This window comes from Alosa pseudoharengus, unplaced genomic scaffold (genome assembly GCF_046254945.1).
Source record: "Alosa pseudoharengus isolate Yale_2024_CS ecotype anadromous, Long Island Sound unplaced genomic scaffold, YU_APseudo_1.1 YU_APseudo_1.1_scf_24, whole genome shotgun sequence".
Classification (NCBI taxonomy): Eukaryota; Metazoa; Chordata; class Actinopteri; order Clupeiformes; family Clupeidae; genus Alosa; species Alosa pseudoharengus.
In genome coordinates this window covers 7,520,167-7,544,962 of record NW_027468689.1, presented here as the reverse complement: position 1 = coordinate 7,544,962, position 24,796 = coordinate 7,520,167, and the positions used below count along the sequence as shown (strand labels likewise).

General features: G+C 46.3%; 2 protein-coding genes across 8 annotated transcripts in view; both read right to left on the bottom strand.

The window, feature by feature from the left end:
* The window catches only part of LOC143142222 (mitogen-activated protein kinase kinase kinase kinase 4-like), a 62,373-nt gene extending 52,548 nt beyond the window's left edge, over nucleotides 1–9,825 (bottom strand). For all 7 annotated transcript variants that reach the window (XM_076302994.1, XM_076302996.1, XM_076302997.1 and 4 more), the window contains exons 1-2: nucleotides 9,309–9,825; nucleotides 8,891–8,956 (exon numbers count right to left, since the gene is read on the bottom strand). In XM_076302994.1, the coding sequence (XP_076159109.1) occupies nucleotides 8,891–8,956; nucleotides 9,309–9,365 (123 nt within the window). In that variant the 5' untranslated portion in view covers nucleotides 9,366–9,825. The remainder of the gene's footprint in view (nucleotides 1–8,890; nucleotides 8,957–9,308) is intronic.
* A 4,203-nt stretch (nucleotides 9,826–14,028) lies between these two features.
* lonrf2 (LON peptidase N-terminal domain and ring finger 2) lies at nucleotides 14,029–24,541 on the bottom strand. The gene is made up of 12 exons (XM_076302993.1): nucleotides 22,795–24,541; nucleotides 20,219–20,337; nucleotides 19,768–19,890; nucleotides 19,254–19,403; nucleotides 18,502–18,715; nucleotides 17,837–17,939; nucleotides 17,589–17,703; nucleotides 17,207–17,328; nucleotides 16,913–17,071; nucleotides 16,626–16,788; nucleotides 16,277–16,426; nucleotides 14,029–15,998 (listed from the first exon to the last, which is right to left on the bottom strand). The coding sequence occupies exons 1-12, from the start codon at nucleotides 23,576–23,578 to the stop codon at nucleotides 15,840–15,842; spliced, it is 2,361 nt and encodes a 786-aa protein (XP_076159108.1). The 5' UTR covers nucleotides 23,579–24,541; the 3' UTR covers nucleotides 14,029–15,839.
* Between the last annotated feature and the right edge of the window lie 255 nt (nucleotides 24,542–24,796).

The window sequence follows — 24,796 nt, the reverse complement described above, 5'->3', positions numbered from 1 at the left end:
TGCAGGCCAGGCTGAGCTCCGAGTTCTCCCAGCCCCCGAACACAGTTCTCAGAGCCAATGGACCCTACCCCCCCCCCCCCAGGCTGAGCTCAGAGTACACCCAGCCCCCCAACACAGTTCTCAGAGCCTATGGTCTCCCGCTCCCTCCACCCCCAGGGAGTCCTGCTCCATATGGCCATATGGAGTATTAGACAGCATTAGGCAGCTTGTGCTAAGAGGATGGCTGGGGCCAACAACTAGCTAGGGCCTGTGCTGTGCTGTGCTGTGCTGTGATCTGTACTCTGTGTGCTGTTCTGTGCTGTGCTGTGCTCTGTTCTCTGTGTGCTGTTCTGTGCTGTGCTGTGCTCTGTTCTCTGTGTGCTGTTCTGTGCTGTGCTGTGATCTGTACTCTGTGTGCTGTTCTGTGCTGTGCTGTGATCTGTACTCTGTGTGCTGTTCTGTGTTCTGTGCTGTGCTGTGCTGTGCTCTGTTCTCTGTGTGCTGCTCTGTGTTCTCTGCTGTTCTTTGCTCTGCTCTTTGTGTGCTGTTCTGTGTTGTGCTGTTCTAGGTTCTGTGCTGTTCTGTGCGCTCTGCTGTTCTTTGCTCTGTTCTCTGGGTGCTGTTCTGTGTGGTGCTGTTCTAGGTTCTGTGCTGTTCTGTGCTCTGTTCTCTATGTGCTGTTCTGTGTTCTGTGCTCTGTTATGTGTTCTTTCCTCTTCTTTGCTCTGTTCTCTGTGTGCTGTTCTGTGTTGTGCTGTTCTAGGTTCTGTGCTGTTCTGTGCTCTGTTCTCTGTTCTCTATGTGCTGTTCTGTGTTCTGTGCTGTTCTGTGCTCTGTGTGCTGTTATGTGTTCTTTGCTCTGTTCTCTGTGTGCTGTTCTGTGTTGTGCTGTTCTATGCTCTGTGTGCTGTTATGTGCTGTCGGACTCCTGCCACTGTTCAGTGGTCTGTCCACTCAGCTCCACATTCACTTCCTGCTCCAGGTCAGAAGCAGGCGACATTTCTGGTATACATTCAATTCATAAAGATTCAGGAGGAGGAAAGGGAGGGTGTTCTGGGGACATTTGATACACAAATGATAATTGCGTAGAAGGCTACATTATAGCTAGTGTCCAGCAGCAGATTCTTCCATAACTGGTTTGGGGACAAGGGTTTCAAAGCTTTGCTCATAATGGCAAAGGATTGAAAAGATCTGCTCCCAGGCCAGATGTTAAGGGCAGACGGCCACATTACACAAAAGGCTGAGCAAGAAAACTACACCTCTGAATACATCTAGATAATGCCTACAAAAAACAACAGCGTATGGCATCAGGACACACACACACACACACACGCGCGCACGCGCACACCTACTCACACACAGTACAACACAGAGGCCAAATATAGTACCTTTCCTGATTCGTTAGTTGCCATGGGACCAAGCAACTCAACAGCAGCCAAAGGCTTTTCTTAATGATCACTGGGACGACAGGCTAAGTGTGGAATGAAGCCAATGCCCTCCCCAACACACACACACACAAACGCAAGCTGACAATACAAGGTTGTGCACACAGAAACCAACAACAAACGCATATCGCACCTCTACGCATCTCTTAGCTTAAACTGGAGCATCAAATCAGGCCTAGGTTATATAGGTTACATGTTTACATCAGTTAGTCTTCACACAGAGTACGAAATTTGTTACCATGAAAAATTTGAGACTTAACGAATTTCGGTGTGTATTTGCATCGAGAATTCGGACTTAGCCATAACTGTCAACATAAATTCTCATCAGTCAATATAATATATCAGTCAACAATAATATACCACCCCCATCTCAGCAAGTATTCAGGCCGCTGGTGCCCGGTACAGACTGCAGGAATGGGAGGGGGGTGGGGGTGGAACGTGGCAGGTGCTAGGACCCAACCAACCCAGCACGACATGTGGGCTACACAGTCTGACAGAAAACGGGCCAAAATATTTATGGCTGGTCTTTTACCTGGAGTCTACTCTGGTAGTTCAAACACACACACACACACACAGGAGTCTACTCTGGTAGTTCAAACACACACACACACACACACAGGAGTCTACTGTGGTAGTACACACACACACACACACACACAGACTGAAGCCTAATCTGGTAGTACACACGTGTCTGGAGCCTAATCTAGTAGTAGTACACACACACAGATATACTGAGGCTACATAAAATCAGTGTCTGAGTTTGGACAGGCACGCGTAATTGGAATTGTGGAAAGCGGGGGTCTGCCAGGAAGAAAGCAGCATCACGGAAAGGAAGCAAAAATGGCAGACAGGAAACAGAGTGGTGACAGATCACGTGCGACGGGTCTACACACAAAGGCAGAGATTCCAAAAAAAGAGGTGGAATCAGAAACAAAAGTGGGAAATATTTTGTTTCCCCATGCATGCAAGAGTGTCAGAGTGCTTGTGTGTGTGTGTGTGTGTGTGTGTATAAAGAGTTAGGACGCCTGGTCACTAGGGCTGTCACTTTACGTTCAAAAATCGATTGCACAATCGATTGGACCAAACAACACAAGTTTCGAAAACTAAAATAGGGAATCAATTTGAACCAAATATGTACACTATTAATTAAAAAAAAATTAAACAAATAAAAAAGATAAATGTAACAAAATTCACAAACAAGAATATAAGAATATAAAATAATTCCGAAGTGCAGTAAGCATTGCGAAAGCTAAAAAGAAAATTCCCACCAATTTTACGCACCGGAAACAGCTGTTTTTTAATCAGCTGCTGTGCTGCTCGTGTTTTGCCAAAAAATGGAGGACAACACGATCAACCTGTACGACATGTAGAGAGACGAGTGATAGGCCCTAATAACTTGAGTTCGATGTGGAAGTAGGCCTACTTTGGATTTTTGGTATATCAAACTATGGAGAAGAACAAAGCGGTAGGCTATGCAAACTGTTCTACGTAGGCGAAATGTTTTTGACATTTCTAATCGTAAACACAGACACAGCTACGTTGAAGCCTGCAGTCATGTTTGTCACTCCTTTGTGATTGTGTCATTGTGCACGAAACTTCACGCCAATAAATCAGAAATATTGCTGGCTTGCCTCTACAAGCGCCCTCTTTACGTTCGTCCTAGTGCCTGTTAGTTGTTTGTGGATTGGCCTATATTTGGCGTTGAAAATGGAAATGTCTTTAGACATAAAAAATCGATTCACTTATGTCTCAAAAATCGAACAGGATCTTTTCACAAAAGTGACAGCCCTACTGGTCACCCAGCAGCTCTTTCAGACCCAGAGGGCAGAGTGTATGGGAAAAGCCTGGCATACCCGGGGAGGGCAAGGGACTGTGTGTGTGTGTGTGTGTGTGTGTGTGTGTGTGTCCAATCCACTGGTCTGGCTATATAAGGCCATAATACGGCTGACTAACCCCTTACCACAGCGAGAGAGAGGGAGGGAGAGAGAAAAGAGAGACAGACAGACAGACAGTGTGTCCTAATAATTCATTCCTCGTTACTTTAATCATTACTCTGCTTTTCGTTGCTGAGCCATCAGGCTGTTTTCTGGCAGCTGTTCTTTTCAGCTGATCCACGGCCAGAGTGATGAACTCCTCCAGGTCTCTCCTCCGCCACCCCTGATGCCCAGTGAGGCGCCTCTCCAGCCGCAGACCATCCAAACCTCTGCCCAGGAGAGGGCACAGCACCCCATGCCAATCCAAACCTCCGCCCAGGGGAGGATGCAGCGTGCCATCCAAACCGCCACCCAGCATCCCATCCAGACCAGGGGAAGGTACAGCAGCAAAGTCGTATGAAACGATTAGTCTAGAGGTCAGGGGTCGTTTGCTGAATTCTATGACTTCTCCAGGCCTGGACGAATAAATGGGATTTTACAATTCCTCTGCAGTTCCATGACTTTTTCAGGTTTTCCATGAGCGTGGGAACCCTGTCTGTGCTTCTGCATTCGTGCTCATTACAACTGTACAGAAATCAACGCAAAAGGGTCAGTGCTCATTACAACTGTACAGAAATCAACGCAAAAGGGTCAGTGCTCATTACAACTGTACAGAAATCAACGCAAGGGTCACGGGGGAAGGCTGAGGACAAACAAAAAAAGCAGTGCTTACGTAACTGCGTTGTGTTTGACCAACCGTGCGGTTCAGCGCTGCAACTGCCCAGAATCGGACTGCAACTTGCGGCATCTCAGACTGGGATGCAGGCGTCCTAGCAAGGGGGCTAAAACCCATGAGTGCTAACATCTCTTACTAGCACGTCTCTTGAGGTGTCGGGAGGGAGGTTTTACTCAACGCAAATCCTGCACAGCCATGGTAGCAGCTAGCTACCGTTACACTAACACAAAGAGGTGCCACCCCAACTCCACAGTCTTGCTCTGATCAGCTTACATCACAAGCACACAATTTACAACTCAAGAACACCTTTGACAGAAAATAAAAATCAGAACATTACCTAGGATATATATTAATAAGAGTGCAGACTAGGCCTCGTCCACCAAAAGGAACACCATCATCTCTCACTCTGGGGCAGACACACACATGCCCCAAAGCTGCCGACAGTGCGTGGGAGGGATCAGGCCAACTTTTCCTTGAGGCAGGCAACCCTTAGCAAGAGGGAAACCCTGCCCACTGATGTTCTCTCAGAGGCAGTAATTTCGGAGGACTCCCTTGGAACGAGATGTGATGGGGAGACAAACTGCTCCAGCAGATCCAGATTTCCTTCAGATCAGGCCTAATGAGTACCAGGAAGCGGCTTTTTAGGAGAGCTGGAGTTCCAGGGTTTCATTACGCTCGCTCTCTTCTGGGACCTCCTCCTTAGTGCACTTCATTAGAAACACACTTGGGAACTTGATGCACCCGCATTCATAGGAAGATCATTAAGAGGCTGTGCACGCAGTCCAAAACTGCAGCTGCAAAACCAACAAACACACCCGAACGAGATCGGAGCTGATTTTAGGATAAGTTATAGTCCATATTAAAGATTGCCATGTCCATCGCACCAGGCTATGTGTTTAAGTAATTGCCCTCTGTGCGATGGGACTTTAGCTGCCAGCAGGCCATGAACATAAAGCACTGTGACAATCTGGTTCAGCACAGCTCCAGCACTACAAACTCGCTGGCAAGACAGCTCGAGACCTCGGTGATGTACAGTTTGACATAAAACGTCTGGATGTCTCTGAGAAGTTGCACCCAGACTGAAATACTAAAGAGCTGCTACATCCCTGAGGGAAGACGCCAAATGTTAGGTTGATAGAAACCTGTGTGGGGAGTTTATTGGTCATGTGACACACTACAGATCATCAGGTGTATTGTCTTCTATGTGTGTGCTGTTGTTTTTCACTCAAAATTGGATCTGAAGGAACTCACAGACAAATTGTTAGCCAATAAATTATACATTTGGAGCCAGAGTGTGCGACGACAGAAAACCATCACGAAGTCCCACAGGTTGGGAGATCATGTCCAGTATGCGTCATGCCGAAACAGAGACACAAAACACACAGAAGCAGAAGCCCACAGACGAGCGGAGGGACAGGGAGGGAAGAAAAGAACCAGAGAGAAAAGAGAAGAAGAAAAGAACCAGAGAGAAAAGAGAAGAAGTTTCTCCAAACTCCCCTGAAACCCAGCAGAGACAGAGGGGATGGAAAAACTGATGGAGGGCTTTTTTTAAGCGATAGGAAAAGGCAAGGGGAAGGACCGCGTGTGGGTGAGGTAATCTGTGTGTGTGGTCCTCATTCACCCACACAAAGGCCTCCGAAACCACACGCAGCAGAGCCCTTGTTCACCAAGTCTTTCAGTCACCAACATCCCAACTCATTTCTGCTCAGTCCACCACAACCCGGCACGGATCCGGCCCACATTGGGCCCACTACTGGCCCGGAACCAGCAACTGCACTCCTCTTTCAACCAGTTAATGTTATGCACTAATGTTATGCACTAATGTTTATGCATGTTATGTAGTATCCACCAAACACACAGACTGCAACCATTATGCCCATTTACACCACAGTCCTCTACATTATCATGTACACACACACAGAATCTGAATTAGTACGGTCCTCGAACAGGCAAAGTTGAACAGTAGGCACTGAGTACACTGGGATAACAAACTTTCTCTGAGAGAGAGAGAGAGACCATTGGCAAGACAAGAGATGACACTGCAAATTTACACTTGGTTTAGAAACCAAACACGTACACCTCCATTTTTAAACAAAATAGATGATCATTGGTCATACACACTGACAAAGTCAGATACCTACAGTAAACTAGAAAAGAAGTTTTCAACCACACACAGACATCGAGAGTGTTTCAGTTAGTCGAGGCCTGAACTGCCCACTGGGTAATTTCCCCCATTTAAAGACTCAGAGACAGGGCTGTTCTTCCTCCCCACTCGCTCTCCCATCGGCCGAGCGGCCAGGCCGAAAGCGCCACAGAAAGCCAAACAAAAACACCTTTGTAATGAACCCCTCCCACTGCCCCCAACCCCACAGCTGCAGCTTAGCCAGCCAGCGCCGCCTGCCACTGTCCTGCCTGACCATTGGTCAGACCAAGGAGAGACCAGATGCACTGTCCAATCAAAGAGGTTGAGACAGATAAGCACTGTTTTCACCAACACACAATCTCAGAAAGATTGGGGCGGGGGGAGGGGGGCTCTTGATTGAAATGAACAGCTCTTCTGGCAAAGTCGTTTACTCGGACATGTTGCCAGTAAGCGCATCCAACTTTTCAGCTTTTAGCAGCAACGCAGGAAAAAGGATCCAATTAGGAAAACGTCAAACAAAAATGACTGCCTTTCTAGCTAAGGGACGTTGCCAGGTCAAAATCCCAGATCCTTTCCAAAAGAATTAAATATTGTGTCTCTCATCAGAAAACATCCTATTCTATTATGATTCAGTTCTGGCTAGTGGTGCATCCCTAACAAACATGGATTTGCTTTGACAAAATGTAAGTAGCTGCCTTGGGACGCCATTGCATGAAGTCATGCTTTGAGTGCACATTTTCACTATATTAGTGATGACCACTAATAAATCCCTTACACTGTATTTCTCTGAATGAACACATTAGTAAGCCATCCTGGGTCCTTCACGAAAGATGTTTAACTCAGCTTGAAAGAGATGCAAAGGCTAACGCACTTATTTATCTATAAATAGCTATAATGTACAGCCTACTCTTCTCTGTTACAAACAATTCAGCCGCAGCTCCCATTCCAAAAGCCATGTCATTATCTCGGCAATGGGAGGGGAAGAGAGAGTAAGACGAAGAAAAGGCACAGAGAGAGAGAGAGAGAGAAAGAAAGAGAGCGAGAGAGAGGGAGAGAGAGAGAGAGGGAGAGAGAGAGAGAGAGAGAGGGAGGGAGAGGGAGAGAGAGAGAGGGAGGGAGAGAGGAAGGAGAGAGAAAGAAAGAGAGAAAGACAGAAAGAAAGAGAAAAAGGGAATTCTCTGCTCAGGTCCACATGGCCATCTGTTCATAAGGGATAGAGATGGCATGTACGCCAGTTTTCCATTAGGGGACATTTTTAACCCAAGTCACACGTCCCCAGTACTCTGAAGATGGATTAGTTGAATAAACGTTAGGAAGATGATTATTCTTCAGTGCAGTCATGTAGAGTAGACCTATAGCTCTGGCACAAGTGGTGCTCTATCGCTTATTCTAGAGAGCCAGAAGTCGTCACATCTTTCATTTGGTCTTAGTCAGCGATAAAAGTCCCCAGAAAAAGAAAAGCCTTCAGCCCTTTCTGCATAATTACTGTTGACGAGGGATCAACACAGGTCCAACAAGAGAGAACGGCTTTCCTCAGATACACTCTAAAGGACACAACTTGACACTCTTCAACTATATGCTTGCTGCCAACACAAAGGGGACAGAGCAATGCACATGATTGGGTTACAGCTGATAGTCAGAGCTAATTCAAGTTAACTTGGAGGTGGAAAAACTTCAGGTAAACAACCGTGTCCACATCCACCTCTTAACTTCGGAGAGGGGGGGCTATGCACTGCAGAGCGGCAGACGTTCAAGGAGAGGTGCAACTGAAGTTAGCAAGAGTGCTTTTCATGGAAAAGGTTGACTGGCTTGGCTTGCCAATATGAGGCCTTCTTCAGTCACAATTAGACGTTGCTGCTGCTGCTTTCTTATCTGCACAGAGCAAGATCATGAGGTGGGGCAGTTGATCATAGAGAATAAGGCTTGCATTGTTAACAATGCACTCAAGAACAAGGCATGTTCTTCTTCTATGTTTTGAGTAGTGATTAGTCTTGGTTGCACAATAATTATGCATTTGAGCAGGAGTTTACATTTACATGTGAGCCAAACGTTCAACTGTAAGGTTAAACGTCTGGGTAAGGACAACTTGACAATTTAACATTTTCCTTTGGCCTTTATATACATGGGAAGGCACATGGCCAAGCATATTTGGTTTAGTAATATTTCCTGGTCCTAACACACATTTCCCAAGCTTCAAAAACAGGATATGACGAGAGAGGGTACCACAGGCGTTGCTACCCAGAGAATCCAGTCCGGGAGATTCTTGGTGTCTTATTCATCTCTGGTGAATTAGGCTACATAATTCATAATCAAGCACCAGAACAAATAACTGACAGAATATGACTAGACAGAGAAAAAAAATCACAGCAGATGGGAGGCTAAATCCAGCTGACTTAAATTCCTCCTTATACCCAGCCTGTTGACAATGATGCGAACACGTTCTATGAAAAATAACTAAGTGCGATTATCAGCACTGCTTTGGGTGGAAATGAGCTACAGAAAAATAACCAAACTCTCGATGCCATATTTGGAGTGAGCATGTACGGCCAATGCCTACTAGTTAAATGTTTATTTGAAAGGTGAAACTATAGTCAGAGATTATTTGTTTCCAACACATTTCATGGGGCAATAATTATAAACGGAGCCTAGGGAAACTTGGTTAAGAGGAACCAACCTTGTATACTTGTCCATAGGTTCCATTTCCTACCACTTCCACCAATTCAAAAATCCCGGCAGGATCCTGCAAACAAAGAAATGTTCAGATTTGTCAAAAATGGTTCAAATCAGATAAAGAATAATACAAATCATTAGTCAGTCAAGAGGAGCTTAAGCTAGACGAAGATAAACGCAGCTGTTGCGCTCATCGCATACACATGCCAATGCATTGCAAACAAAGGAAAGCTCACAACTCGGCGGCGATAGCACTCTGTTCGTCAAAATAGTGAGAAATACATTGTCCAACACTTGCTTGAAGCGACATAAAAAAACAATACTCACTCGAATTTTCAACTAAGTAAACAAACATTCGATTCGTAAGACAACACTTAAATAAATATCAATTAAACCTTGTAACCCCCTCTTCCAATACTCACCCGCAATGAGGAGAGATCTATGTCTACCAGACTTTTAGCCGGGGAGTCGTTCGCCATCTTTTTAATAATAAATAAAAATTGCAATGTCTATCCTTCCGTTACAGTGACAGGGTATCCTCGAAGCCGTATCTCCACATTTGCGGCCGCTCCCTTAGCAGTGTAAAAAGTGCCGATGATAATTCACGGCAATGCTCTACTTTTGTTGTCGAGGAGACAAAACTACTCCATGTTGAGGTGGCAGGCTAGCCTAGCCTTGGGTCCCGATTCTCTCTCCGCCAGATCGAGCTTGGAGTCGCGCAAACACAGGAAGCCGGTCGGCGGAATCACACAGAAAGGGCAGGGCCTCAACGTAGCAACAGAGCGAAGGGGGGTAGACATGAGCACGCAAAGAGTGGAGAGGAGACACGAGTTTAGGAATTAGTTTGACTCATACTTCACAAAAGACTACAAAGCAATTGGCCTCAAATAACAGTTAGATCCACGCAGCGTTGTGTTAAGCCGAGCTGCCGCTAGGTTCTCGGACATGCGCACGTGAGGCTATCTCTATCAGACGCTCTAATGATTGGGTGTGGCAGGGGAACAAATGGTCTCAGGCGGACCGGATACTCACCAAATAGCCTACAGGAGAAAAACTGAAAAGCAGAGTATAAGCCTACTATCAGGTGTATGGTGATAATTGTTACCTAGACATACACTGCAAACAGTCTAAAACAGACAGTTTACACTGTGTCTGACGTTCCAGCCTATAGTCTGTGGTCAGTGCTTCCCTGGGCAGTCTGTTGTCGCTGCTGTTTTGATCATAGATATAGCAGACTGCATCTTGTATGAGTCTGGACGAATGTGGTTAGGCCTATATTGTAAGGCGATCCAGTCCAGTTAACAGTTTCTCACTTTTTTATGGACCCTTTCAACAAGGTAAACAAAAACAATGCTTGAACATTCTATTTGGGCCCCAATCTACTTCCTCTGCATTAAGATAACATATGGAATGTTAAAAAGGAAGTCTTGTGGGGCCAACTATGATGCTGATAATGAAAATTCCATGAAAGGGTCTATAGATACTACCAAATATGCATGTTGTGGTTAAAACCAAAATAAGACAGCCTATTTGTTTATACACACACAGTGATTGTGAGCAATCCGTTGAGTCCTGCTTCAGGGGGTGTGTAGCCAAGGCATAGCAGTTACAAAACTAACTGACTCTTCACCGTTAAAGGTGGGTCCCTGACTCTCTGGCCGCCTGTCAGGATAGACCGGTTTGGCCGTCTCAGAAGAGCAGACACAGCCTATAAGCCTAGTGTCAGAACCATACTGTCAAGTTTGCACTAGCACAAATAAACCAAAGCACCATCTTTTATTTGAGGAAAAAAAAACAGAATCTCTCTCCTTGGCCTGTAATTTTGTATACATTGCACTGTCTTCTATTGTCGTCTTCACTTGATCTCTGTACCATAGAAGACACTTTGGCAAGAAGGCAACAGTACAGCCTAGATTAGAACATAGGCTTGTTTGGAGCACTAGGTCATGTTAACAAAATGAGTCAATAAGAGGATATGACGTAAGAGGATATTGAGATTAGACAGAGGTGCTGATTCTCATCAAGTGAGTCACCTTAAACACACCTTGCAAAGAAATGTGTCATCTTATGAAATCCATTAACCATCAAGCGGTAACTGGGTCTGGGACAAGGAAACTCTGGCTAATGTGTCCGTGCGTATTGCATTGCACAACATGTTGCCAAATGTTATTGAGTGCAGCTGACCTACCGTGGGGAGAGTTGCATGTGTGGGTTTGCTGAAATACAGCGGTTTCACAACCCCCTCTGTGACTCCAGCATGGAGATGTACCGCAGGACTAGAGGAATCAACTCACATACCGTCATCTCAGCCGTCCTGCTCCCAACCAGCGGGGCCAGTCAGGACAGGGGAAAGGGGCCAGTGACAGCATGAGGTGAGGGCCAGAGTCAGGACAGGGGAAAGGGGCCAGTGACAGCATGAGGTGAGGGCCAGAGTCAGGACAGGGGAAAGGGGCCAGTGACAGCATGAGGTGAGGGCCAGAGTCAGGACAGGGGAAAGGGGCCAGTGACAGCATGAGGTGAGGGCCAGAGTTAGGACAGGGGAAAGGGGCCAGTGACAGCATGAGGTGAGGGCCAGAGTTAGGACAGGGGAAAGGGGCCAGTGACAGCATGAGGTGAGGGCCAGAGTTAGGACAGGGGAAAGGGTCAGTGACAGGGCCAAGTCCACAGATGAGCTCATGTTTGAGTTTCACTGATACGGTTCTCTGTTTCTCTCTGTACATCTCTCCACAATGGCATAGACAGGAAAAAGTATTGGAAACAATGAACAGCTTCCAATATTCTGTACAGGTCTGTGGAGATTTGGTCTACATGACAATGTTCGTAATGATATTATCTGGTATTTATTACAATCATACATGTGCTGACTCTTATCATTTCCATAAAAGACACAGGTTGCCTCAAATGTAGCCCTATGGTTCCATTAAAACAAATCTAATCTTACTGAGCAAGTAGTCACACATGTTGTAACTGACCAGATTCTCTCTCTGAAACTGGGCCTTGGAAACACACGGCAGAACTGGCTGATCACCTGAAACATTTCCAGCCTGCTCTTTGTAAGATATCAGTCTCCTCAGAAGTGGCCAGGACACTGAATCTGTCCTTAAAATAATGGACAAGTTGGCTGGCTTATCATGCAGGGCGTGTCTGCCGCAGTACTGCAATCACTTCATCCATCAGATGTATTCATGAGGCCCGGGGTTCGGTCTTGTCTCATACACCACTGTCACTGGAGAACGAGACTATAACACAAACTGTGAAACTAGTGACAAACACTGCAAAAATGCATCAGTGTGTTATGGAAATTTTGTATTATGAATACTTTGTTTGGATATTCTTAAATTGTATGTGTTTTACCATGTCTGCAAATTACTTCTGCAGAATTCTTTATTGCATACCTGAACAGACACTACAAAAAGGCCATTAACATTGGCAGGAACCGTACACAGATTCTCACAGACACTACAAAAAGGCCATTAACATAGACAGGAACCGTAGCCTACACAGATTCTCACAAAAATAACATTGCCAGGAACTGTACACAGCCACTGTCTCAGCCTGATGATGTCATCATGGCCACAACTGTGTTTGTAGCTGGTAACTGAAGCAGACTCACCTCAGACATTGGCCAATGCATCATGTTTTATGGCATCATCATAATCATCATTTTGTCATTCCTGATGACTAAAGGGAGATTCCCATGTGTCTTCTGAAGGTGATGTTCACTGTACTGTGAACTATCTCACATGTCATACACACTGCATAACATTTGATGCTATGGTGTGTGTTGTTAAGCAGTACTCTAATTGTGTAATTGAAATTTTGGAATGCTGCACTCTTCAGTGGCAAATACCAGTAGAGGAGGGATTTAACAGCAAACATTTGCTGTTCATGTTTTGATTATGGGCCACTGGCCTCCTGAAATGAAACACACACACACACACACACACACACACAGACCTAAAATGTTGTGGAAACACTGTAACAAGGTTATCCGGAACCAGGCAGTTCACACCAGCCGTGTACACGTAACTGCACAGAAGGATGAGGGTTCTTTTTTTTTTTTTTAAAACCTTAACCACTCAAGGATACGAACTGCGATGAATTATGTGTTGTAATGCTGAGGCACATGTAGATTATTAACCCTTAAAGGTGTGGTGTTCAAGGTTCTAAAATTCTATGTTGAATTCCAGATATTCTTTAAAACGTTCATTATCCAACATTCCCTTCACACCGGTGTGACACCTTTAAGGGTTATGAGACAGCCTCATGGCAAGTTCATCACCTCCATGGTCTTCACACCAGCTTCCCTGCCTGCATGTTAGCGTCAACCACTGAAACGCCTCAGTATTTACCATCTGTTCAGGTGTTTGCACTGGAAACATACACGTAAAGGTCCCAACTCAACGTCAATGTCAAGGACTGACAGCACATTACTTTACACTGGAGAGAAGATTAGAGATCTCAATTACATACAGTAAAGCATTGCACTCATTTAAAGCATCACGGCAGACCGTCTGTCAGCTTGAAGTCTCCCAGTCCAGACGCGGACTCACCAGGTCGGCGGGGGGATACCAAGGCTTCAAACTATTCATCACATTTATCTAAACATAACTTCGAAAGACTTTTTCACACGTTGAAACAATATCAAGGCTAATGTACCAGAGATTTTGACTGTGTTTGAGTGTTGTTGGGATATGAGAATTTAATCCTGAAACCTGAAAAATTAAATATTGTATTCCAAAACATACCTGTTTAATGCATACTGCTGAGGCTGTTGAGAATGCAGATCTGTGATGAATCAACTCATTACTGCTTCCAAGTGGAGACAAGATGGTACTGCAGGGTTGGCAGGGCTGAGCGATGGCCTAAAATGTAGGCCCTAAACGGTCTTTCTCTGGGGCTGGTGCGCAGATGTTCCATTTTAAAAGTACAACATCCCCAGACAGTTGAAATATACTAATAGTGATGACTTTAATAATGATCAACTGCTGAGCTAACCACATCCTATAAAAAAAGAGACCCTGGACAGGTTATACTAGAAAATACTCATTTGTATACCCAAAATAAGAAAGAAGCAAATATCCATCCACAGCAATTAAAAAAGAACGCCACAAAGAAAACATACCAGTGAAACGCTTTCATCTCAAATACAAAATAACTTTATTTTCATCATATCTTAAATGTACAAACTTGGATGAAAAAATGCAGCATTTGTGTACCATCCCTAAACACACGAGGGTTGATGAACACTTGTGTACCATCCCTAAACACACGAGGGTTGATGGAACACGAAGATTAAATCATGCACAATCACAAACAGAATAAGTACACTGTAGAAAAATATTTAACGAACAAAAGAGCAAAGGCCTCCAATTGTACATCAATCCAATCACAAACAACTGGCAAACCAAAACAGACATATACGTAAACTACAGCACACATGGATTTATATCAATCACACACACACACAAAAGAAAGTGACTTCCACGCATTGACAAAGCTCTGACGCACGCAGGGTCCATACACCGAGAGACTGCACTAACAAAAACCACTCAACTTACACTAATCTTACTTAAGGGTGGAGACAACATAGGTGCATTAGGTCACCCCATAATTGAATGTTTGCTACTTATTCGAGTTAAAAAGGTAGGTCATGATAACTTTAAGGCCTCTGATTTTTTTTTCTCTCTCAGTGGCGTCGAGTATAAACCCACTCAGTTTCTAGGGACTACTGTAGTGTGAAGGACAAGTGTTGGTTTTCCAAATGAGGTGTAAAGAACAGGAGTGTTCAGGGGTGTTGGGTGGCCCCCTCTAGCTTATCTATCTCATGTGCATTTAGCAGAGAGCATAGATATGCGTGTGAAGCAATGAGCCACAGAGAACTAAGTCCAATTACATTCAGAGTGTTCCTCTGGTATGTACACTGTGCAGAGGAGCGGTCTCCATCCAACCAGGTAAAAATAACGGCTCCTCTCATCCAAAAACGAGAACCAGTTGGTTGTGCGATGAGTGGTTTCAACACAAGTTCACTTCATGTTTTAAGACTGTCAATTAAAGCTGCAGAGAAACGGAATGAAGTCATTCAGGAGAAAAAGGAAGCGTTTCGATTGGCTATGAACTACCAGGGCGTTGTGCACTTGTATAGCTGCTGCCATGACGTGGGAGAAGCTTCATCAAATCCAACAATGGCTACTCTAAAATGGAGGTCTTGTGTGTCCACATGATCAGGCTCGGGTACAAGTTAAGTTACAGGGGAACATATCTGGGACGGGCTACAGATCCTTCTGGTTTACTACTACAGCAGAGCAGGAGCTTTTGAGGTTGAGAGCTCCCACTTTGCCGTTGAACACGGTGACCAGCCGTCCACAGAGGTCAACTGTTCCATCAGAGTGAAAAAGCCGCCCCTTTGTGAGGTACAGGAGCTTCAGTACAGGGCGAACCAGTGTGTGTGCGTATGACAGGAAGAGGAAGAGAGGAAGATGAGCGTACTGCCAGATTACTAAGGTTAGACTGACGGAACCGCACTCAGGAAAGCGTTTATATCGTGCGGCTTTTCCGCTCACTTCAGCTGCTACGGTGCCATAACTTCATTCTCCTACAGGGAAAGCAGGCGCTGCGAGAACCTAACTTGCCCACATGCTGGATGTGATGATGCCAAAGTTCAGGAATCCTAAGGAGACACTTCAGACAATCAGCGCTAGTTTGACAGGGGTCATTTGTGAAGCTCTGCTCTGAGCGTGGAGCAGGGCTGATCTGATCCGTTCGGTGGAGCCCTCATTTGGTCAAGCAGCAAGTGGAGTGGCAGACCTGCGGAAGAGGTCAGAGTGTTCCGGAGTGTTCCAGTCTCAAGACCTGCCAGTGTGTGGGTCATCCTCTCTGCTCCTCCTGGACAGGGCCCGAGAGAGGAGAGGGGGGAAGGGGGGGGGTTGGTGGAGTGGGGTGAGGGGCAGAGGTTACCGCGGGCGTTTGCGTGTGACAAAGATGAGGACCCTGCGGATAGCGATGAGGCGGTCCTTGAGCGAGGTCATGGCCAGGATGGTGAGCTGGGCCCGGTTCTCCAGCGGAAGCACGGCCAGCAGCCACCAGCACCATGCCGGCCCATTGGGGTTGCCCTGGAGACAGAGGAGAGAGAACGGTGAATGCAGGTCAGTCTCCAGCCCTGGGAAATGAGAGTTAACATGCTCTGGTACTCACTACAAACCTTAAGATGCCTGATTAAATACTCTATTGCTATGTTGCAACAATATGAACTTGTACAGATGGATTTGTGCAGATCTATATGTTGCTTTTCATTTCTTTATTTTAACCCTCATCAAACCATCACATTACTGACTACAAGAATAAATGAGCTAATTGTTTCAATGGTTATAAATGTTTAATAAAAGTGTACCTGTGGATCGGGGTCTTTGACGGGCAGGTGTCCGAAGTGGCTGAGGATCTGACTCTTCATGTTGTCCCTGAGGGAGGTGAACCAGGCCGTGGCCTGATCGTACACGGAGTCGTGCAGCTTCACCAGCTCCGCCAGCTCCTCACCCTCCACCTGAGACACACAAACATACCCATCAGAGGGAAGACTGAGATTGGGCTCGCTCACACACACACACGCACACGCTCACACACACACACGCACACGCACACGCACACGCACGCACGCACGCACGCACACACGCACACTCACACACACGTCTTCATCTCTCAAACTCCCCACTATGCAACCCCAGAGCTGTAGGCGTAGGTACCTTCTTGTCCTCCAGGTAGTCGATCTTGGCGGTGTGGTAGCCATCCCTCTGTCCGTGGCTGAGCACTTTGAAGCGGGCCGCGCCCACAGTGTCCACCACAGAGCGCCCGTCGGGGAAGAACTTCACGTCTTTCACCTCCAGCATGCAGCCGTAGTCTGCAAACCTGCAGCCGAAGCATCAAACCACGGTCAGCCTTCTGTGCAGGTGTGTCATATTACCTTCTCTATAGGAGTGTATGGGTGTGTGTGTGTGTGTGTGTGTGTGTGTGTGTGTGTGTGTTTCCTCACCCTTTCACATCATCTGCAATGCACATGCCGAACTGCTTGGTGCCGGTCTCCATGGAGCGTCGGATCATGAGGCGGTAGCGCGGCTCGAAGACGTGCAGGGGGCAGGGGATTGTGGGAAATGCCATGGTGCAGATGAAGATCGGCACTTCCTGGTTCAAGCTGAAAGGATTGAAGCAGAATAACAATCAGAACAACAATTAATTATGCACAATAAACACACACTATATTCAAGATTTTAAAAATGTGTGTGTGTGTGTGTGTGTGTGTGTATGTAGACATCCATGTGAGACTCACTTGGAGAGCTCCTTCATCTCCTCTTCATGGACTTTTTTCCTCTCGGCCAGCTCCTCTGCCAGGTAGCGCTGCAGCACCTCCTCCATTAGGAAGGTCTTACTGTACCCCCTACTGGCCAGGTACTGCAAGTGCACACAGGACATACACCACTGTTAACAATACAGCTATGGTACGGCTGGCATATGTCAACTGCAGTGGGTAAGTGTGAGTACGTATGAGAGAGTTCAATAACTGAATCAGACTGTGTGTGAGGGTGTGCGTGTGTGTCTCTGTCTCTTTCAGGGAGTGTGAATGAGTAAGAGAGTGTGTGTGTGTGTGTGTGTGTGTGTGTGTGTGTGTGTGTGTGTGTGTGTGTGTGTATGTGTATTATGTGCATTCTCACCTCAGACAGATTCTCTTTGCAGAGCGGGCAGTTGGGATTGTGATCCATGCAGCGCTCCAGACACTTGAGGCAGAAGGTGTGTCCACAGGGGGTGGTGACCGGTTCATAGAACAGCCTGGAGAGAAGGAATGGAGAGAGAGAGATGGAGAGAGAGAGATGGAGAGGAGGAGGAGTTAGGTCAGAGACACCTGGAAAGCCTGTTTCAGCAGCTCTGCTCTGGTGTGAGAACAGGAGGGGTGTTAGTTTACCTCATACACAGAGAGCACTCCAAATCTCCACTGTCTAGGAGGTCCATGGGCACCTGCCTCACACCTGGAAACACGCGCAGGCCTGCTGATGAACTGGGACCATCTGGAAACAGACACACGAGCCATCAGTTAGGCCACCCCAAAAACAACCCAACCATTCGCAACAAACACAGGCACTCACAGGAGACGACCCAAAGTGCTTTACAATTGAGACCAGCAGAACAGATGATGTAAAATGCATAGATGAAAGGAACAGAGATTAATGGTGGAATGACTTGCTTAAGTAAAACAGAGGTCACATTTATTTTAAACTTTAGCCATGATAGTCTGTTAAGTGCCTTTGCACACTCCTGTACAGTAGGTGGCGGTATGCACCAAAGAGTTGTAATCCGCCAATAAAGCAAAGAAGGAGAAGAAGAAGAGGTCACATTTCATCACAGACACAAGTCCTAACTTCACTGGACGTCCGCAGGTAAACGGCTCAAGTCCTAACTTCACTGGACGTCCGCAGGTAAACGGATGAGCCGTTTACCTGCGGATGTCCAGTGAAGTTAGGACTTGTGTCTGTGATGAAATGTGACCTCTTCTTCTTCTCCTTCTCGGGAAAGAAAACAAGCAAAATGTTTAAAAAAAAAAGAGAGAGAGGGGTGAGAGTGTAAAGGTACCTGTGGGCCGATGGAGTTTGCAAGGGGGCGCTGGGCTGAGCTCCCCGGAGCCCTTCCTCTTGAGCGTGGAGGGCACAGGCAGGGCGGACAGCACCGCCGGCAGGCTCTTAGGGTTCTCAAACAGGCCATCGGGTTTGGGGCCGGCCAGAGAAGAGCTGCCGGAACTGGTGCTCTCACTGCCCCCGCTGCTCTTGGACATGCTGGCACTGCCGTCCTGTAGGCACGGCAACAGAGGAGGGGGAGAGGGGTGGTGTGAGACTTGGCTACAGATAGTTTACTGATTAAGAAAATACGTCGCATATGCGTCCATATGCTAATGTGGTCCACTGGGCAGTGACGGCTGCCGATTTAGAAGAGCGGGTAGATGCGAGAGAACATCTGGAGGTGCATGATGTCAGAGAACATCTGGAGGTGCATGATGTCACAGAAGGGAGGTGCATGATGTCACAGAAGGGAGGTGCATGATGTCAGAGAAGGGAGGTGCATGAGGTCACAGAAGGGAGGTGCATGAGGACAGAGTGAGAGGAAAGAAGTGGGTGGAAATTTGGGTGGGTGTGTCTAAATTCAAAGCCAACAACTCTCAAAGCCATCCTATAAGTGTTCAGCAAATGGTACAGGAATCGATAAGGAATCGCATCGATAAGCCGACTCGACAATTGCATCGATAACGATAATTTCTTAACGATGCCCATCCCTAGGTGTGTGAGTGTGTGTAAGTGTGAGTGACTGACAGTGTGTGGGGGAGGTCTCACCTTGGAGCCTCCCGGTGCGCTGAAGGAGGGGGGCAGCGAGTTGACCAGGGAAGAGGGCTTCAGACGAGACGACGGTCCACTCTGCCTTGAGGGCAACGGGGCAGAGAGACCATCCTCCTCAAACACTGACGAGAAGAGCTCACCCAGGACCTGTGTTAAAACACAAACAGACACACACACGTTAGAAATGTGGCATAGACATCAGACAGACATCATAGGCATCACGTTTTCTATCAGTATTTCTATCTGACAGACCCTGTCTCAAGACTCAATCATTAACTTGGTAATAGGAATCCTGTCTCAAGACTCAATCTATTAACTTGGTAATTGGAATCCTGTCTTTCAAATGCACTGACCAAGAGTCACAACCTTCCAGTGTCTCCCAGGAACTTATTCCAGTCCCATTCAGGGCAATCATTAGGAATGACCTGGATGCTTATTACTACATTGGACAGAACTCTGGGGGGAAGTGCTGGTAAGTCACACTGTGAGTGTGTGTGTGTATGTACAGTACCTTCTGTGCTTCGAGCTTGACCACGCTCCAGCCTGGCTTAAGGGCCACGCAGTAGAAATACTGTTGCAGTGCCTCCTCTGCCCTTCCAGCTGCACTCAGAGCCTTCGCCTTCGTATAGTGGGCCTGGGGATTTATGGAGAGAGAGCATGTAATAAGAATAGACCCTTTCAACAATAAAAACAAAAACAATGCTGGAACATTCTATTTGGTTACCAATCTACTTCCTCTGCATTAAGATAACATATGGAATGTTAAAACGGAAGTCTTGTGGGGCCAACTATGATGCTGATAATGGATAATGGATAGGGTCTATAGTATCCTGTAATGAGGTCAGAGTGGGCCATGGCATGTAGGTTAGGGGGTCAGGGGGCCAGAATGTCTGGTGCTGGACCAGAGATTTGTGCTAGTCAGACAGATATGTCACTCCAGGGTGTGTGGCGGTCATACTCACTTTGGGGCACTGAGGTTTCAGTCGGCACACGCTGTCTGCGTCCTGGATGGCTTGGCTGAAATTCCTCATTTCCATGTGCAATTCAGCGCGCCGTCCCAGCAGCCTGCAGATAGAGGGCGCTGTGGGGAAGCAAAGAGAGGCTCTGTCAAAAGTGCTGAAAACCACTGAAGAAATGGGGGGGGGGGGGACAAACTTCTGAGGGGACAATTTATGAAGCAGAGCTTAAACTTGTAGCCCAGCCATGGCATACACACCCAAATTATGACTCATTCCAAAAGAGAGACTGCATACCCTCAGTGTTACTCAGATAGAAAAAATGTTGCTTATATAAGTATGTGTTGATGTAACACGTTATATAAATGCACTACTGTGACCTTCTCTCAGGAACCTCAAAAAACTTTAATTGTGATGGAATTTGCTAATATCAGAGCTCACTGATACTCTGGATTATTCCAAAGTATAAAATATAAACTCATAAAGAGCTCCAAAGTCAGCCCTATATATCTGGTGCCAGACACATAAGCAGACAATCTGCTTGCATAAAATCCAGGTCAAAGAAGTGGAACAGCCCCCCCCCTCCTCGTTCTCCGCATCCCACCACAGGCCTGACCATCCCTCACGGAACGTTCTGGCACACCTGTGCCTACTACTGTTACATACTGAAAGGTTACACAATATGAGCCAGCATTTTTCGTCACTTCAGTGGTAGGACGGACCACTGTGTAGGACTGAACGAAAACCCTCAAATTGCCTTAAAACTGCTTATCACAGACCTGGGTTATCAGTCCAACGGGGGAAAGCACGGTCACAGTAGATTCTCTTCATTCTGGACACACGTCATTGCCAATTTGACATGACAATGTGGAGGATACAAATACGTTTGCATTGGGTTTGTTGAGAGACAAAACTGGAATCACGGAAAAAGCTGGATATGAGCAATGACTGACCCTTCCAGTGGCTAGTGAGACAAGATAACTGATGATAAAACAAAGTACAAAGTTTACTTCTCAAAAAAACTGTATTTACTGATAGCCAGTGTTGAGCAGGCTTTAGACTAGGCTCACATTCTTAGTTTAGAAGCACGTCTCTGTTCACTGTGTGATGGACACACACACACACACACACACACACACACACACACAAACCACACCATTTCCACTGGGCCCATTTTTATAGCACACAGGGGACATTCACACAGCACCACCCACGCTCTATCACACACAGTGGGAGAACAGAGCAACACAGTTATTGCCATTGGACGCTGATACTGTGCTCAGACCCCAGAGTCTGACCATGACACAGCAACAGCAACAGCAGCAGCAGCAGCAGCAGCAGCAGCAGCAGCAGGCCCGCTGGTCTCTCACCACTACAACTCGTGTCTATTGTTCTCTCTCGTCATGTAACGACCCAGTATAGAGATCTGCTGTCCCCCGCCCCGCACTACTGAGTGCCCTACCTTACATAAACGGGTCAGCATCCAGCGACCCCGTCTGCAAAACCAGGTCAGGCCAGAGCAGATGCACAGGCATGCCGGATCCCAGGCTAGATTAATCAATCTGTCAGCAAATGTGACTTCCCTGCTAACTTACTTACAGAAGAATGGCTTAGACAAAGCACCCAAATGTTTCAGACAATACTACAACGGCAATGTTTTAACACTGATGTGTTCTGTGTGCTATGCGGGTAAAAAAGTTTGAATAAATCCCTTTAAGACTGATTTCTACTGTCAGGTCACCCGCAGTATGAGCATTTCCGTCTGACATAACCATGTCTCTATTGAGGTTACTGCGCTCATAACAGCATTCCAACAGGGCACTGAAGAGCTCAGAGGAGTGTCTGCGACCTGGCCTAGTTCTGCAGGAGCGTAATAGGGTGAGGCACATGCCCTCTTATGAAGTTAGAGTACCCCAACATGAACCCACTTTGACTATGATACTGGAGGCCAGGGCGCCCACGCATTTCACCCCAATCCCATACAGCTATGATGACGTTCAAGGAGCAGATGGTCTCTCTGGGGTGACGTGTGGCGGACGCCAGCAGGCCGCGAGTGTTTGTTTGGTAACATTCGAGAGTGTGAAAGCTCTGTACCAACACACACGTCTGTTTTAGCTCTCAATATTTTGCTGTATTGTAGAGATGACACATTTCATGTTTTACAAGCCTAAATGCTACTATCAGAACAAGAGCACACCGGCAAATTGCTTGGGAGTACACGCATGCGCAAACACAACAATCTAACTTTCATAACACCCCCTTCACTCTGATATAAGTATTATAAAACCGTATTGCTCCATGAAACTGTCATTGCTTTCCCTATGTAAAGTTGGTCATTGCATTTCGTTTACAATTGTGCAGTCCATAAAGGTTATGCAACTGCAAAAGTCTTCAGGTTAAGAGGGGAAGTGTGGGCCTCTGCATTAAATGATGTTACATAGCTTGTTGTTAACTAGCTCAGCCTACTTGAAGTGGCGACCCCTGTAGTCGTTATATGACCACTACAGCCAAATGTAGGTCAATCAGTCTCGTTGCAAAACCAGTTACTCGGATGAGATGCAAATTACTTGCCAGTTTCTTACCTATTTCCACAGCTTTATTGAACTTTTCCAATGCGTTGGCCAGGTCATGTTTCTTCCACATTCCGTCTGCTTCCAACCAAAGTCGTCTGGATTTGCTTTCCGATTCAAACCATTTATCCAAAAGACTGCTGAGTACAACATTGACTCCATTAAATCCATGAATACGATTCTCGCCGTGTGTTTTGTTTATTTGGGAATGACAACTGCTGCACTCCTTTGCTTCATTGTCTTCCAGGCACCGCTTGCAAAATGTATGGCCACATTCTAATGTAGTTGGTTCGGATAACAGACACTTGCAAAGTTTACAAGTAAATAAGTCCAAACATTCATCTTCCTCCGAGCCATCTCTGTCAGCGCCCGTGCACCCCTTGTTCGACCTGCCACTTGTTTTTGAGTCGTGAGACGTTTGTCTTCCGTTGACAATGGTCTCAGTTTTGGGGTCGCTCAACTCCTTTCCGCGAATAGTCCGCGCAATACTTTCAACCAAAAGTCCGAGTTCATCAGGCAAAAGCCTCTGAATGTTTGCTGCTACACGATAGGAGTCCAAAGCGTCCCCTATCCGACCAGCTCGAGCTAACGCGTCCGCTTTGCGTAAACACAGTCCCCGGTCAGGCTGGTGTAGATCTGCCAGCTGAGAGCTGTAGATCTCCACAGCAAGGTCGAAATCTCCAGCCCGACAAGCTTCCTCTGCAACCTCAAGCATTTCAGGACATAAACCCTGTGCGTTAGGGTTCGATATGTCATGAACGAAATGTTCCGTGTGGTTTTGTATTCCCGCGTCCATCGTTGTGTAATTGGCAGCAAAATGTGGGTTAAATTACACAGCTAGCTATCTAGCAGTGTTACACAAGCTTCTTGCTAACACGAAGAGCGCCTCCCATGTCCAAGTAAAATTATAAAACGAACCCACCGCAAAAGTAGGCCCTGCCCTTAAACATTACAAAAGTCAGATTGTCCGAACTGCCAAAATTAAGTGGAGCAGACAAAGGCTACAGAAGCCCCACTTAAAGTGACTGTTGTCTGCTGATTAATACCCTAGACATGTTTCATAACCAATATAGACTGCAATCGCTTCGGTAACTATGATGCTCCGCCAAGAAGTCCTCAGGTAACGATAGCCTAATTTCTGTAGTTGTGAAACGTTATCCTTTACCAGTCCCAACATTTCCTTTCAAGATGTAATATCATGAAAATATATATCTACTGAGCCGGCTGACTTACTTATCTAACCTATCCTGGTGCACCCTAGCTTCAAACTGGTATTCTTGAAGGTCTAACGTTAGAGTGTTGTTTCGCAACACATTCGCGTAGCTATGTAACGTTGCTCTACTTCACCCGGTGAGCCCGATCGTTTCAAATACAGTCACTATCTGTCTTCCCCATTTCCTCCAGAAAGAATGTCCTTCGTTTTCGAAAAAACGGCCACTCGACGTCCACTTCGCTCAATGTGTCGGTTTATATAAGACCCGATACCATTAACATTACCGACTAAATGGCCGGTGTTTACGTAAACCCTAACTTAGCGCCAGCCAGCTAACGGTTATCTAACCCAAGAAGAAAACTCTTGTTGCCTTTCTCTTGATTTCAGTCACTCATTGCAGTCCCGAGGCGTGTTCTGTAGCTCGTCTACATCATGTCACGATCCCGGATTCATTTTTGTTCGTATATATTGTGTCCCTGATTTCAAAGTCGAATGAATCTGTTAGCAAGGCACTAGTACCACACATAACAACACATAGCTGGCTAACGAAATCTGCTCGCACCGTCATCACCGTCCCGATAACGCAGGCGCCACGTGACGTGCAGTGAATAACGCCATTGGTGAATTAAACATCTACCTTATATAACTACATAAATGGTTGTATAATCAGAGTTGGGTCTAACCGAAGAAACTGAATGAGCACAGTCCCCATGCAATCGGTGGTCAATGAATTATATGACAGTTCAGTTGCCTACACACTATGAATTATATTTAAGTTTGAATTCCCTTGCACTACATGGG

Excerpts from the sequence above, each read along its gene's own strand:
- lonrf2 (XM_076302993.1), bottom strand. The coding sequence starts at position 23,578 with ATGGACGCGGGAATACAAAACCACACGGAACATTTCGTTCATGACATA. Across the intron at positions 17,704-17,836 it reads GAGTGCTCTCTGTGTATGAG|GCTGTTCTATGAACCGGTCA; the intron begins GTAAACTAACAC and ends CCTTCTCTCCAG. Across the intron at positions 16,789-16,912 it reads ATTGCAGATGATGTGAAAGG|GTTTGCAGACTACGGCTGCA; the intron begins GTGAGGAAACAC and ends CTTCGGCTGCAG.